Raw genomic sequence first — 14,801 nt, 5'->3', positions numbered from 1 at the left:
TCTCCCTACATTACCTTTAGCCTTTCCCTGCTTCAAAATCCTACCCATCTAACTAAAATACACTTGGACTCCTAACACACTTTAACCTACAGCAACACAGTAAAAGTGCCGCGGGCTTACCCAAGGGAGACATGGCCATCAGCTGTGCATGGCACCCTCCTCTTTCCCTGCCTGGACAGGGGCGTCGATTTCTCTCATTAGTACAGTTGGGGACCAATTCTACCTGCCTATATTTGCCAACCCAGACTCTCTAGGAATGCAGTTTCTAGACATGGTCTTTCTTGAACAACACTGGCTTATAGAATTTTGGATGGCGTTCCCATGCCCCGACTCCCTCCCTCCCGGCCCCTGTGTTTTGCTGTAATCTTAGCCCATTCTCATTCACCAGTGCCACAGGACAGGAGAATCTTTCAGCAGCAATATGTGTCTGTCACACCAATTAAAATAACATTCTCCCTGAGAGATGTGATCAGGAGGGAGATTTATCTTAACATCTTTTAAACCATTGGGTTTCTCACCACAAGGTAATGTATATGGATGATGAAAGCTATGATCTCAAGTGTTTAATTATTATCATTGGATTGTTCTTGTTTAGCTGTGCAGTTTGGAAACATACCATGGTAGATATTTTTTTTTGTTGTGAGAGGAAACATCTTTATCATAAAGATACTGCTTTGGCTTCTGTCTTCCTGTTACTTGGTATTCATAGGGAAAAGTAACATTGAAGGCATGAATTCAGTGTCTGTGGCATGCTGCCCCTTGGACCTCTTGGAATCTTTCTTTTCACCTTGTAGGGAGCTGCAGCCAACCCTGAGAACGAGGACCAGCAGCAAAGGCTGAGAGAAGCCGCAGAAGGTCTCCGGGTGGCAACCAACGCCGCAGCCCAGAATGCCATTAAGAAAAAAATCGTGAACCGACTAGAGGTCAGTAAAGAGGCTGGTTTTCCAGGTTTTAGATTTGCAGAGTCCATTGAAAGAATAAGCGAATTCATAAGACAGTGCCCCTAGAAAGGAAGCTAAATCAAGAGAGACAATGCAGTTTAATGCTTTAGGTGCCATGAGGAACTTGAACGGCTGGTTTAGGGACATTGTACATTTAGGTTCAGTGGTTTAGGTCCATTGACACAGTTTGAAAAACTGCTTCAGTTCATGGTTGCACAATGCCAGAATCTTTTCAGAGTTTAACATTCTTGAACAGAATTCAAATTTTCTTTCAGGAGGAACCAGGTTTTGTTTTTTGTTTTGTTTTTTTTTCCTGGCATTAAGGGACGTACACGTTCAGAAAGGACCTTCAGCTAAATTGTTGGAAGTAATACTCTTTCACGACTCCCAGTAGGTGATAGGAACTTTGGAAGACTGGAGATGCGGATAAAGTGGTTTTGGAAGGGAGTAATAAATACTTCTGTCGTTTTTCAGAATGCTTATTTATTCTCAGGGGAAAAAAAGTAATAGGCACAAATTCTGTAAGAAAATAAATCTGTCTCACAAATGTACACAGGAGATTCTTAGAGTAAAATTTGGGGGCATTAGAGGCCAGAACTTGGCTCTAGTGAGGAATCCCTCCATGTGTAATCTGCTGGGTTCTGGAGGAAAGCTGACCTCCTTGTCCGTGGAGGAACACTAGAGACCAAACACGGTTAAGTACGCCAGTGGGGACATCTGGGCCTTTCTGAGCCCAGGCAAGTCAGGAGCCCCAGTGTTTGTGCTTGGTGCTTGACCCAGAGAGCAGCCCATGCTTCTTGTGAGAGAAATGTTTTTCTCCTAAAACATTTAGACTTAGTGCTGCTTATCAATGACATCGAGGTCCTGGGACTCGTCCCTTGTCTTTTTGAGAAATGACAGATGGAACATCAGAACTTGAGCCTGTCTTTTTCAATTGTCCCAGGGTACTTAAACCAAAGGAAGACAACAGGGCGTGGCTAGGTTAGAATGTCATTGGTGCTGAAAGGGTGGAATCTGTGTCTGGCGTGCCCTTTCTTGGAGCCGTGCGGTTCCCCCCTTTAGTGGAGGGGATTTATATCAATGTGCGTGTGTGTGTGTTTGCACGTGTGAACCCTGCCTCACCTCCTCTTACTGTCCTCCCCAGGTTGCAGCCAAGCAGGCTGCAGCTGCAGCCACACAGACCATTGCCGCCTCCCAGAACGCTGCCGTGTCCAACAAGAACCCCGCGGCCCAGCAGCAACTGGTCCAGAGCTGCAAGGTGAGGCACCAGCTGCCAGAGAGCCAGGTCTGCTGGAGGAGACCCTGATAACATTAGAGCGCCCAGTGCCCTGGTAATTCGGTTAAGACTGATCATCCAGGCCCCTAATCCAGTTTGTTCCGGCTCCCACGTTCCAGGTGTACACACACACGTCTGGTTTTTGTCTGTGAAGTGGATGGCCTGTGTTTGGAAGGAGAACATGTTTTTCCCAGCATTGTCTTCCCTTTGTCTAGATTCCTTTCCTTCTTTTTGAGAGCACAAGTCAAGGAGGATGAATGACAAGGCCGTTTAGGGCTCTGAAACGGTAATGAAGCATTGAGTTTCCAGAGTGCCTTCCTCCCTTTGAATGGTGGCCTTTGTGTTCAGTCTTCACTCGTTGTGGCAGGGGTGATTTCCTGCTTTGCAGTGATGGCACCTGAGGATTTATTCATCCTGTCCGGCCTCATTGCTGTTGCACTCTGGTGCTTTCTGTGGTTGCCTCACTGATCTTCTGAGACCTGTCGCTGATGTCACGCTTGAAGCCAAGGTGCCTCAGAGGGTGCCGTCCACCTCTGCCACCTTCTCTGAGTGCCCAGAGTTAACTCTCCTGGGAGAGCTCTCATTGCCTGGCCATCGCCCCCATGTTGGCACCATGTCTGACTGAAGTTCCCTGCAGTGCTTGCGGTTTGCCGTGGGAGCTGGGTACACAGGCATCTTGGATTTGCATGGGCTCTGAGCCCTCTCGCTCCTTTCTCAAATCTCTGTGAAACCATTCACGTGTGAGGGGTGTTGCTGCTTCTACTTCAAAAATACCTTTACTCCTGTGGGGAGACCACCCAGGGCCCTCCACGTCCTGAATCCCAGTTCTCTGAGGCTAGCCCCTCACTGGGGAGCAAGTTTGCTCTGGTGGAAAAGCCTCAGCAATGCAGGAGGACCCTGTCCTCGGGATTGTGCACGTAAAGAAGGGTTTTTTTTTTTTTTTTCTGAGAGCCAGGCCCCTGCCTCGGAGGGAGTTGATTTCCTTTTGGGGCCTGGCTTCAGCCGCCAGCAGGGGTAGCAAAATGGCATTTCCCCTTCTCAGGGAGCACATGCTACTTGTGTCCAGGAAAATAGTATGAACCTTCGCCCTGCTTTTTATGAACAAACGGAACACACTCAGCCCGTGGGTATCTCTGTCAGAGAATGAGAGCATTACTGTTTATCAGGTTGCTGTGCAGAAGGTAAAGCGGGCCAAGTTCTTGGAGCCAGCAGTCGTGAAGAGGATGGCAAGTGAAATTCTCCTGGAAATATTTTTTTTTAATTCTTGCTGGAATGGGCTCCTGAAAAGAACGTGTCGCCAGGGTGGGCTGCTCTTGGGCCCTTCCTTAGCAGTGACGGTCACTGTGCTATGGCCTCTGAGGGCCTGGTTGGTCAGATGTGGCGCGTGGCACAGAGGGACAAGCAGGCGGGCGCAGAGAGGGAAAAGGCCAGCCTCTCCTAGGCACCGCGGGAGACGGTCACTTTCAAGTGGTCTCACCTCAGGATGCTGCCCTCCCTCCCCTACTCCGGGCATTGGGATTTCCCATTTGAGGAGTGAGAACACAGGAAGAGGAACCACGGTGACATGAAAGCTGACAGACGGAACGTATACCCGCAAAGTCAGACATCAAAATGCTGAAGTATTATGATTATTATTCATATTAATATGAAGTATTAATGCTGTTAGTTGAGTGCTTCTCTCACTTTCTTCTGATCACTGGACCATGTGAATTGAGTTTATCCACCTGTGAATTGGATAGATTCTTTGATGCTAGGGTTTTCAACCCTAACGAGCCAGGATGGTGCGAGCTGCAACTGGGGAAATTGTTTTAAGGCTTCGTTACGGAGAATCGCCTTGTGCTGCGTGTACTGGGACCCGGGGCACCACAGGGTAGAGTGTGTGTGGGAGGAGCCTACCCACAGGTACTGTGTTGACATCAGTGTTGGCAAGGGCCCAACGGGCTGAAGCTGCTGAGTGAATCCAAGGTCTGGGCCAGGGTCCCGCAGGAGGGAAGGCACATCCACAGAACATTATCACTGGGAGCGTTTGCCCACACACCCTGTTTTGGTATGTCACCATCCTGGGTGTGCTCAGTTTTCATTTTTCTTGCTTCCTGTAGGCGGTGGCTGATCACATCCCTCAGCTGGTTCAGGGGGTCAGAGGGAGCCAAGCCCAAGCAGAAGATCTCAGTGCCCAGCTGGCGCTCATCATCTCCAGCCAGAACTTCCTCCAGGTACCACAGAAACATTCACCTCCGTCTTCCCCAGAACCTCAACCCACCCCCACCCCACTGCCCACTGGGCAGGGGGTGCCCTTTGTCCTTAAGGAGAGGACTTCACAGATTCCAGAGCCAGAGCAAAGTCTTTGCAGTAAGCAGACCTGGAAGCAGTTTCAGGAGAGGGAGATGCAGCTTGGCAAAGCAAGATGCTGATATGCAGGGAAATTGCCCCAGGAGATGGCATATTATCCATTTTGCTATCTGTATTTCTCTTCCGTGAGGGAAAGCATGTAATAAGCTGCACTTTTTGACAAACAGCCTAGTACTATTAGGTTTGCTAGTTTCCAGATTACCTCATGCCATTATTCATAGCCAGGGAAATAAGAATCGGTGAGTGCATCTTCTGCAAAGGTGTGGTGGTTTCTTGTGGCAAATATAGAATTAGTAAGTATTGTCGGTCTTCGTGAAGTGTGGCTAGGTTCATTTTTTTTAATTAAATATAAAATGGGAATATTAAGTTGTGAACACTCCCTTTGTACGTACTTCTTTCACATCTCTCGGCACTTTGTCTACTTGGATCTCCTAAGCAGTCCATGTGGTTTGGCAGGTTTCTTCCTCGTCCCCGTCTATTCAGATCTGTACTTACAGGACCCAGTGATACATCTATTTGGTTAATTCTACAAGAGCCATAGCTCCAACATGCAAGGATACAACATGAAAAGTTTGTGCTTCCTCACATTTTATCTTCATACATATACAACGTATTTATGTATGTATGTATTCTCTTGTGATTCACTGTGTACTGACTGTGTTTTTCATGTTAACATTTATATTATGAACATTTGTGAATTTGAATCATATTCTCTTATAATACTATACTCATTGTTTAGCTGTTCTGTCATTCGACATACAGGTTGTTTTCAATTATTTGCCGTCATAAACAACCTGTGATATGATGAAAAACAAAAAAAGTCTTGGTGTGTGCTCAAATCTTTGTGCCCCTCTTGAATTGTTTCCTTAGGGTAAATTACTAGAACTAGGATTGCAAGCAGCTTATTTTTATCTTTGGGACATTGAGAATTGTGGCTTGGACAAGTTGTTTGTCTTCTGCTGTAGGTGGTTACAGGTCCTAGAATCAGTTGTGTTGTCCCACTGCTGGCAGGATCGTAGGGTCTTATGATAGTACAGTGTGGACGTGGTCCAGGGGTCACTCTGTCCCTGCCCTTGTTTTTCCTGTTTCTTTTGTTCTTTTAAGTTTGCTACTGTAGATGGATCAGATCTTTACAAGAATAAGGCCAGAGTCAGAAATAAATAGAAATGGAATCAGCAGATCAAAAAGTTTTAAACCTTTTTTAAAGTTTACATTTTAAACTCTTTTCATACATGTGATAAAATTGCCCTTCCAGAAGGATGAATGAATCTAAATTTACAACTAGCAACATATGGAGCACACTTTTTATTTATTTTTTTCTCTTTGTTTTATTTTATTTTAATTTTTATTGGAATATAGTTGATTTACAATGTTGTGTTAGTTTCATGTGTACAGCAAAGTGAATCAGTTACACATATACACATAGCCACTCTTTTTTAGATTCAAATGTGGGGTTATTTTTTTTTGATTGGAGTATAATTGCTTTACCACCTTGTGTTAGTTTCTGCTGTACAATGAAGTGAATCAGTTATATGTATACATATATCCCCTCCCTCTTAGACCTCCCCACCCATCCCACCCATCTAGGCCGTCACAGAGCACTGAGATGAGCTTCCTGTGCTTTATAGCATGTTCCCGCTAGCTACCTATTTTACGCATGGTAGTGTTTATATGTCAATCCTAATCTCCCAATTTGTCCCACCCTCCCCTACCCACTCTGTGTCCACATATCTGTTCTCTACGTCTGCACCTCTATTCCTGCCCTGCAGATAGGATCATCTGTAACATTTTTGTAGATTCCACATATATGCGTTAATATACGATATTTGTTTTCCCTTTCTGGCTAACGTTCCTCTGTATGACAGACTCCAGGTCCATCCACATCTCTACAAATGACCAAATTTCGTTCCTTTTTATGGCTGAGTAATATTCCATTGTATATATGTACCACCTCTTCTTAATCCATTCATCTGTCGTTGGACATTCAGGTGGTTTCCATGTCCTGGCTATTGTAAGTAGTGCTGCCATGCAATGAACATTGGGCTACATGTGGCCTTTTGAATTATGGTTTTCTCAGGGTATGTGCCCAGTAGTGGGGTTGCTGGGTCGTATGGTAGTTCTAGTTTTAGTTTTTTAAGGAACCTCCATACAGTTCTCCATAGTGGCTGTATCAATATACATTCCCACCAAGAGTGCAAAAGGGTTCCGTTTTCTCCACACCCTCTCCAGCATTTATTGTTTGTAGATTTTTTTTTTTTTTTTTTTTTTTTTTTTTGCGGTACATGGGCCTCTCACTGTTGTGGCCTATCCCATTGCGGAGCACAGGCTCCAGACACACAGGCTCAGCGGCCACGGCTCACGGGCCCAGCTGCTCCGCAGCATGTGGGATCTTCCTGGACCAGGGCATGAACCCGTGTGCGCTGCATCGGCAGGCGGATTCTCAACCGCTGCGCCACCAGGGAAGCCCTGTTTGTAGATTTTTTGATGATGGCCATTCTGACCGGTGTGAGGTGAAACCTCATTGTAGTTTTCATTTTCATTTTGGAGCACACTTTTTAATACCTCCTTTCCAAGTTGGGAAATCAATCATATTTTTGAAATGTTTTTGCCAATTTACTTGGTTAAGTTTTTATTATTTGATCTTGCATGTCCTTGATTTTCACGATGTTAAACATTTTTCACGTTTCAACTATTTGTTTTTATTACATGAACTTGTCTATTCATGCTTTTTATATACTCATGCTGATTTTTCTTATAAATTCTTATGAATTCCTTAAATATTAATAATATTAACTTGTGTCCTTGGTATTTATGATCTTGCACTTAAATTGTTACAGCTTTACTGAGAGCCATTGTATAGCATACATATTAAAAACCTTTGGGCTTCCCTGGTGGCGCAGTGGTTGAGAATCCGCCTGCCGATGCAGGAGACATGGGTTCGTGCCCTGGTCCGGGAAGATCCCACATGCCGCGGAGCAACTAAGCTCGTGAGCCATGGCCGCTAGGCCTGCGCGTCCGGAGCCTGTGCTCCGCAACGGGAGAGGCCACAACAGTGAGAGGCCCGCATACCGCAAAAAAAAAAAAAAAAAAACTTAAAATTATGTATACTTTTTGGTCCAGAAACATTTATACAAAAAAATTATGAACGTGTACAAAATTTTAGTTACAAAGATATTTATCATATCATTGTTTATTATATTTGAAAACATGGAAAGATACTTAACAATACGGGACTGAAAAGTGATAACTGTTGTATACACAGGGTATTACATAGCTATGAAAAAGGTAGACTATGTGGACCAAGGAGATTGGAAAACAGAATAAATAGTATGATCTTACTTTTGAAAATATATGTGCCTGCACATAGACACCCGTGCATGGTGAAATTGTCCTGGGTTCTGAGATGTGAGAGGTCACTTGTTTCATTTTGTGTCCCTGTATTTTTCTTAATAGTCTATTAGGTATATTTGAGACATAGATTAAAGAGCTATTCCAAGAAAAACAAACATATTTAATAAGAAACTCCCTTTCAAATCCATTTTAAACAAGAATTTCAAGCCACTAGCCCAATTTTACTCCCCACTCCACCCCAAAATATACATACTTTTTTTTGAATATCTTTATTGGAGTATAATTGCTTCACAATGTTGTATTAGTTTCTGCTATATGTATACATATATCCCCCTATCCCCTCCCTCTTGAGCCTCCCTCCCACCCTCCCTATCCCACCCCTCTAGGTCGTTACAAAGCACCAAGCTGATCTCCCTGTGCTATGCAGCAGCTTCCCACTAGCCATCCATTTTACATCTGGTAGTGTATATATGTCAGTGCTACACTCTCATTTCATCCCAGCTTCCCCTCCCCTCCCACCACCCCCCTGTCCTTAAGTCTGTTCTCTATGTCTGTGTCTTTATTCCTGTGCTGCCACTAGGTTTATCAGTACCATTTTTTTTAGATTCCGTATATGTGCATTAGCATATGGTGTTTGTTTTTCTCTTTCTGACTTACTTCTCTCCGTATGACAGACTCTAGGTCCATCCACCTCATTTCAAATAATTCAATTTTGTTCCTTTTTATGGCAGAGTGATATTCCATTGTATATATGTGCCACATCTTCTTTATCCATTCATCTGTCGATGGACATTTAGATTGCTTCCATGTCCTGGATATTATAAATAGAGCTGCAGTGAACATTGTGGCGCACATATCTTTTGGAATTATGGTTTTCTCAGGGTATACACCCAGTAGTGGGATTTCTGTGTCATATGGTAGTTCTATTTTTAATTTTTAAGGAACCTACATACTGTTCTCCATAGTGGCTGTATCAATTTACATTCCCACCAACAGTGCAAGAGGGTTCCCTTTTCTCCACACCCTCTCCAGCATTTATTGTTTGTAGATTTTTTGATGATGGCCATTCTGACTGGTGTGAGGTGATACCTCATTGTAGTTTTGATTTGCATTTCTCTAATGATTAATGATGTTGAGCATTCTTTCATGTGTTTGTTGGCAATCTGTATATATTATTTGGAGAAATGTCTATTTAGGTCTTCTGCCCATTTTTTGATTGGGTTGTTTGTTTTTTTGATGTTGAGCTGCATGAGCTGCTTATACCTTTTGGAGATTAATCCTTTGTCACTTGCTTTGTTTGCAAATATTTTCTCCCATTCTGACGGTTGTCTTTTCATCTTGTTTATGGTTTCCTCTACTGTGCAAAAGCTTTTAAATTTCATTAGGTCCAACTTGTTTATTTTTGGTTTTATTTCCCTTTCTCTAGGAGGTGGGTCCAAAAGGATCTTGCTGTGATTTATGTCATAGAGTGTTCTGCCTATGTTTTCTTCTAAGAGTTTAATGGTGTCTGGCCTTATATTTAGGTCATTAATCCATTTCAAGTTTTTGTGTATGGTGTTAAGAAGTGTTCTAATTTCACTCTTTTACGTGTAGTTGTCCAGTTTTCCCAGCACCACTTATTGAAGAGGCTCTCTTTTCTCCATTTTATATTCTTTCCTCTTTTGTCAAAGACAAGGTGACCATCTGTGTGTGGGTTTATCTCTGGGCTTTCTGTCCTGTTCTATTGATATATATTTCTGTTTCTGTGCCAGTACCATACAGTCCTGATTACTATAGCTTTGTAGTATAGTCTAAAGGCAGGGAGCCTGATTCCTCCAGCTCCATTTTTCTTTCTCAAGATTGTTTTGGCTATTTGCGGTCTTTTGCGTTTCCATACAAATTGTAAAATTTTCTTGTTCTAGTTTTATGAAAAATGCCATTGGTAATTTGATCAGGATTGCATTGAATCTCTAGATTGCTTTGGGTAGTGTAGTCATTTTCACAATGTTGATTCTTCCAATCCAAGGACATGGTATATCTCTCCATCTGTTTGTATTGTCTTTGATTTCTTTCATCAGTGTCTTATAGTTTTCTGCATACAGGTCTTTTGCCTCCTTAAGTAGGTTTATTGCAATGGTAAATGGGAGAGTTTCCTTAATTTCTCTTTCTGATTTTCTGGTTGTTAGTGTATAGGAATGCAAGAGATTTCTGTGCATTAATATTGTATCCTGCTCCCTTACCAAGTTCATTGATTAGCTCTAGTAGTTTTCTGGTGACATCTTTAGGATTTTCTATGTATACTATAATGTCACCTGCAAACAATGACAGTTTTACTTCTTCTTTTCCAATTTGTATTCATTTTATTTCTTTTTCTTCTCTGATTGCCGTGGCTAAAACTTCCAAAACTGTGTTGAATAATAGTGGTGAGAGTGGGCACCCTTGTCTTGTTCCTGATCTTAGAGGAAATGCTTTCAGTTTTTCATCATTGAGAATGATGTTGGCTGTGGGTTTGTCATCTGTGGCTTTTATTATGTTGAGGTAGTTTCCCTCTAGGCCTACTTTCTGGATTTCTGGAGAGTTTTTATCATGATTGGGTGTTGAATTTTGTCAAAAGCTTTTTCTGCATCTGTTGAGATTATCATTTTTTTTAAGTTCATAGTATATTTATTGTTAATGAATGTTTCCTAGTTAGTATCTGAACAATATGTACACTTATAAAATAAACATGATACCAGATGCTACAGTACAGGTTTTCTTCTTTTTAAATGTTCTACATCTGTACTCTCATATTCCATGTGATCCAATTCTCCTACCTCTTCCCTCTATTCTTATGACTTTGAAATCTTCAGGCAGCACTTCATGATGCCATTTGATACAAGCACAATCATAAATACAAACACAAACTCAGGCACTTGGATTACAAGGCAATCAAATGGTTTTTATCCTTCAGTTTGTTAATATGGTGTATCACATTGATTGATTTGCGTATAGTGAAGAATCCTTGCATTCCTGGGCTAAACCCCATTTGATCATGGTGTATGATCCTTTTAATGTGCTGTTGGATTCTGTTTGCTAGTATTTTGTTGAAGATTTTTGCATCTATGTTCATCAGTGATATTGGCCTGTAGTTTTCTTTCTTTGTGACATCTTTGTCTGGTTTTGGTGTCAGGGTGATGGTGGCCTCATAGAATGAGTTTGGGAGTGTTCCTCCCTCTACTATATTTTGGAAGAGTTTGAGAAGGATAGGTGTTAGCTCTTCTTTAAATGTTTGATAGAATTTGCCTGTGAAGGCATCTGGCCCTGGGCTTTCGTTTGTTGGAAGATTTTTAATCACAGTTTCAATTTCAGTGTTTGCGATTGGTCTTTTCATATTTTCTCTTTTTTTTTTTTTTTTTTTTTTTTTTTGTGGTACGCGGGCCTCTCACTGCCGTGGCCTCTCCCGTTGTGGAGCACAGGCTCTGGACGCGCAGGCTCAGCGGCCATGGCTCACAGGCCCAGCCGCTCCATGGCATGTGGGATCTTCCCGGACCGGGGCACGAACCCGTTTCCCCTGCATTGGCAGGCGGACTCTCAACCACTGCGCCACCAGGGAAGCCCCATATTTTCTCTTTCTTTCTGGTTGAGTCTTGGAAGGGTGTGCTATTCTAAAAATGTGTCCATTTCTTCCAGGTTGTCCATTTTATTGGCATTAGTTGCTTGTAATAGTCTCTCATGATCCTTTGTATTTCTGCAACGTCAGTTGTTACTTCTCCTTTTTCATCTCTAATTCTGTTGATTTGAGTCCTCTTCCTTTTTTTCCTGATGAGTCTGATTAATGGTTTATTAATTTTGTTTATCTTCTCAAAGAACCAGCTTTTAGTTTTATTGATCTTTGCAATTGTTTCCTTCATTTCTTTTTCATTTATTTCTCATCTAATCTTTATGATTTCTTTCCTTCTGCTAACTTTGGGGATTTTTGTTCTTCTTTCTCTAATTGCTTTAGGTGTAAGGTTAGGTTGTTTATTTGAAATTTTTCTTGTTTCTTGAGGTAGGATTGTATTGCTATAAACTTCCCTCTCAGAACTGCTTTTGCTGTATCCCATAGGTTTGGGGTTGTCGTGTTTTCATTGTCATTTGTTTCTAGGTATTTTTTGATTTTCTCTTTGATTTCTTCAGTGATCTCTTGGTTATTTAGTAGTGTATTGTTTAGCCTCCATGTGTTTGCATTTTTTACAGTTTTTCTCCTGTAATTGATATCTAGTCTCATAGTATTGTGGTTGGAAAAGATGCTTGGTAGGATTTCAGTTTTCCTAAATTTACCAAAGCTTGATTTGTGACCCAAGATGTGATCTATCCTGGAGAATGTTCCATGTGCACTTGAGAAGAAAGTGTATTCTGTTGTTTTGGGATGGAATGTCCTATAAATATCAATTAAGTCCATGTGGTCTAAAGTGTCATTTAAAACTTGCATTTCCTTATTTATTTTCTGTTTGGATGATCTGTCCATTGGTGTAAGTGGGGTGTTAAAGTTGCCTACTGTTATTGTGTTACTGTCAGTTTCCCCTTTTATGGCTGTTAGCATTTGCCTTATGTATTGAGGTGCTCCTATGTTGGGTGCATAGATATTTACAATTGTTATATCTTCTTCTTGGATTGATCCTTTGATCATTATGTAGTGTCCTTCCTTGTCTCTTGTAATAGTCTTTATTTTAAAGTCTATTTTGTCTGATATGAGTATTGCTACTCCAGCTTTCTTTTGATTTCCATTTGCATGGAATATCTTTTTCCATCCCCTCACTTTCAGTCTGTATGTGTCCCTACATCTGAAGTGGGTCTCTTGTAGACAGCATGTATATGGGTCTTGTTTTTGTATCCATTCAGCCAGTCTGAAGACACATACTTTTTGCTTCAGACATTCCTAGAATGCACTGCCCTAGAGCATCTGATTTCAGTTGGCAATTTGGGGGGGAAATGAGATGGTTTTAATATTTCTTGTTTTAGGGCAAAGTAAGTTCTGGCTGATAAGGTGGCATTGCTGTTTGGGTCTCTACTCTGACTCTTGCTGCCCAGGAGCTGTTTTACTTTCAGCTTTTCTCTCCACAGCCTGGAAGCAAGATGGTGTCCTCTGCTAAAGCCGCAGTGCCCACTGTCAGTGACCAGGCTGCGGCCATGCAGCTGAGCCAGTGTGCCAAGAACCTTGCCACCAGCTTGGCAGAGCTGCGTACCGCTTCACAGAAGGCAAGTGGACCCTTGTCATGGCAGTTAGCTTGTCAGGAGTGGAGCTTTTAATTCCTTACTGTTGGTGTGACCTGAGTGCTCCCCAGGGCCTGAACACTGCCTGGCCTATTTCTTGGTGCAGTTGTCTATTTCATCTGCTTGACCACTAAATATGCTCGTGTGGATTGGCTTTTGCCCCTTTTAGCCGCTATCTCCTTGACTTAGTTATCACCTTCTGGTTACAGATGATTTTGGTTAAACTATGCTAAGTTGCATCCTTCCCCTCCTCCCCGGCCCTGGGACAAGCAATGATCTATTTCTCACAGTCTTAGGGGAGACCAGTCATCAGTTTCTTGGTGCCAGGTAAACTGTGGGCATAGTAAGTGATCATATCTTCCAGGTGTTATCTTGTGAACTTAATAACATTATTTAGGCAGCAAATCTATTTTGGAGGATCATCTATATTATCTTTGACCTGAAAGGTTTCCACCTCTATGGGAGCTTTCACCTTAACAAGATCCTCAATAGAACAGAATTGGGGATTAATGCATTTCTGTCTCTGGGATGTGTTAATTACCAAAGGGCCGCATTACTTTACTGTTTGATGTGGTATTAGCATGAAGTTCTAGCATGAATTCATTTTTCCTCATTGTAACAATCCCTTTATAGAAACAGGCAGCCTCATATATGAGCAAGGGAAGAAGGTTAGAAGCTGATTTGAATTTGTATATAAACAGTGCACTATATCACCAAAGAAAAATATCTAGAGTTTTAGGTTATATCTAATAAAAAAGTTATTTTGAGCTCTCTTTCTCAAAGAGAGGTCCAGGGACCATCTGCACTGGAATCACATGGGTGCATTTAGAATGCAGGTTTCTGGGCCTCACCTCTGAGCACCCCAGTCAGAATCTCTGGTCATAGAGCACAAACATCTGCATTTTAACAAGTTTCCTCAGTGACTGAATGACACACCCACCTCCAACAACTGCTTTGGAGCAGTGAGCCCCGAAGTGGGGCTCAAGCAACACTGTGCACTGGGTTCAGGAAGACTCTGTGAGAGCTTTTTATGATTTTAGTATATAGTATAAAGGTTAAGAATACAGGCTCTAATTGGGCTTCCCTGGTGGCGCAGTGATTGAGAATCCGCCTGCCGATGCAGGGGACATGGGTTCGTGCCCTGGTCCGGGACGATCCCACATGCCGCAAAAAAAAAGAATACAGGCTCTAAAATCAGACCACCTGCATTCAAATTCTCGCCTTGCCATTGACTACTTTTGTGACCTGAGCAAGTTAATTAACCTCTCTTTGCCTCAGTATTGTCACCTAGTAATACTCACACATAGAAATCAATCAAAGAGTGTGTACTGCTGCTGTTGTTACTATTACCTAAAAAGCAAAGAAGTTAAGATACACCAGTATTTAATATACTTGTATGTGTATAATTTACTAACATTTACGTGTATAATTTATTAACATGTGTGTTGGGGGTGTGTGATCAAAGCATTTGGAGACCACTGTTCTAGATGATCACAAGAATGAAGCAGTTTTCTTAAAAGTTTTTATTAAGGAAAAAAATCTTTGATAGCCTTCAGTATGGAACGATATTGGTTTACAATCTAGAAATTTGTAAAGAGATTCACTAAGGTTGACATAGACTTGTCTGTAGAGTCCTGGGTTCATTTGTTTGTTCATTGCTTCATCCACCCACC

General features: G+C 42.1%; 1 protein-coding gene across 7 annotated transcripts in view; it reads left to right on the top strand.

Moving 5' to 3' along the window:
* Positions 1 to 14,801, top strand: part of TLN2 (talin 2) — a 463,505-nt gene that overhangs the window by 325,258 nt on the left and 123,446 nt on the right. For all 7 annotated transcript variants that reach the window (XM_067029739.1, XM_059058563.2, XM_067029737.1 and 4 more), the window contains 4 exons: positions 795 to 923; positions 2,086 to 2,199; positions 4,317 to 4,430; positions 12,979 to 13,113. In XM_067029739.1, coding sequence (XP_066885840.1) covers positions 795 to 923; positions 2,086 to 2,199; positions 4,317 to 4,430; positions 12,979 to 13,113 — 492 coding nt within the window. The remainder of the gene's footprint in view (positions 1 to 794; positions 924 to 2,085; positions 2,200 to 4,316; positions 4,431 to 12,978; positions 13,114 to 14,801) is intronic.

Source organism: Kogia breviceps, chromosome 3, assembly GCF_026419965.1.
Source record: "Kogia breviceps isolate mKogBre1 chromosome 3, mKogBre1 haplotype 1, whole genome shotgun sequence".
Lineage (NCBI taxonomy): Eukaryota > Metazoa > Chordata > Mammalia > Artiodactyla > Physeteridae > Kogia > Kogia breviceps.
This window is presented reverse-complemented; position numbering and strand designations above follow the sequence as displayed.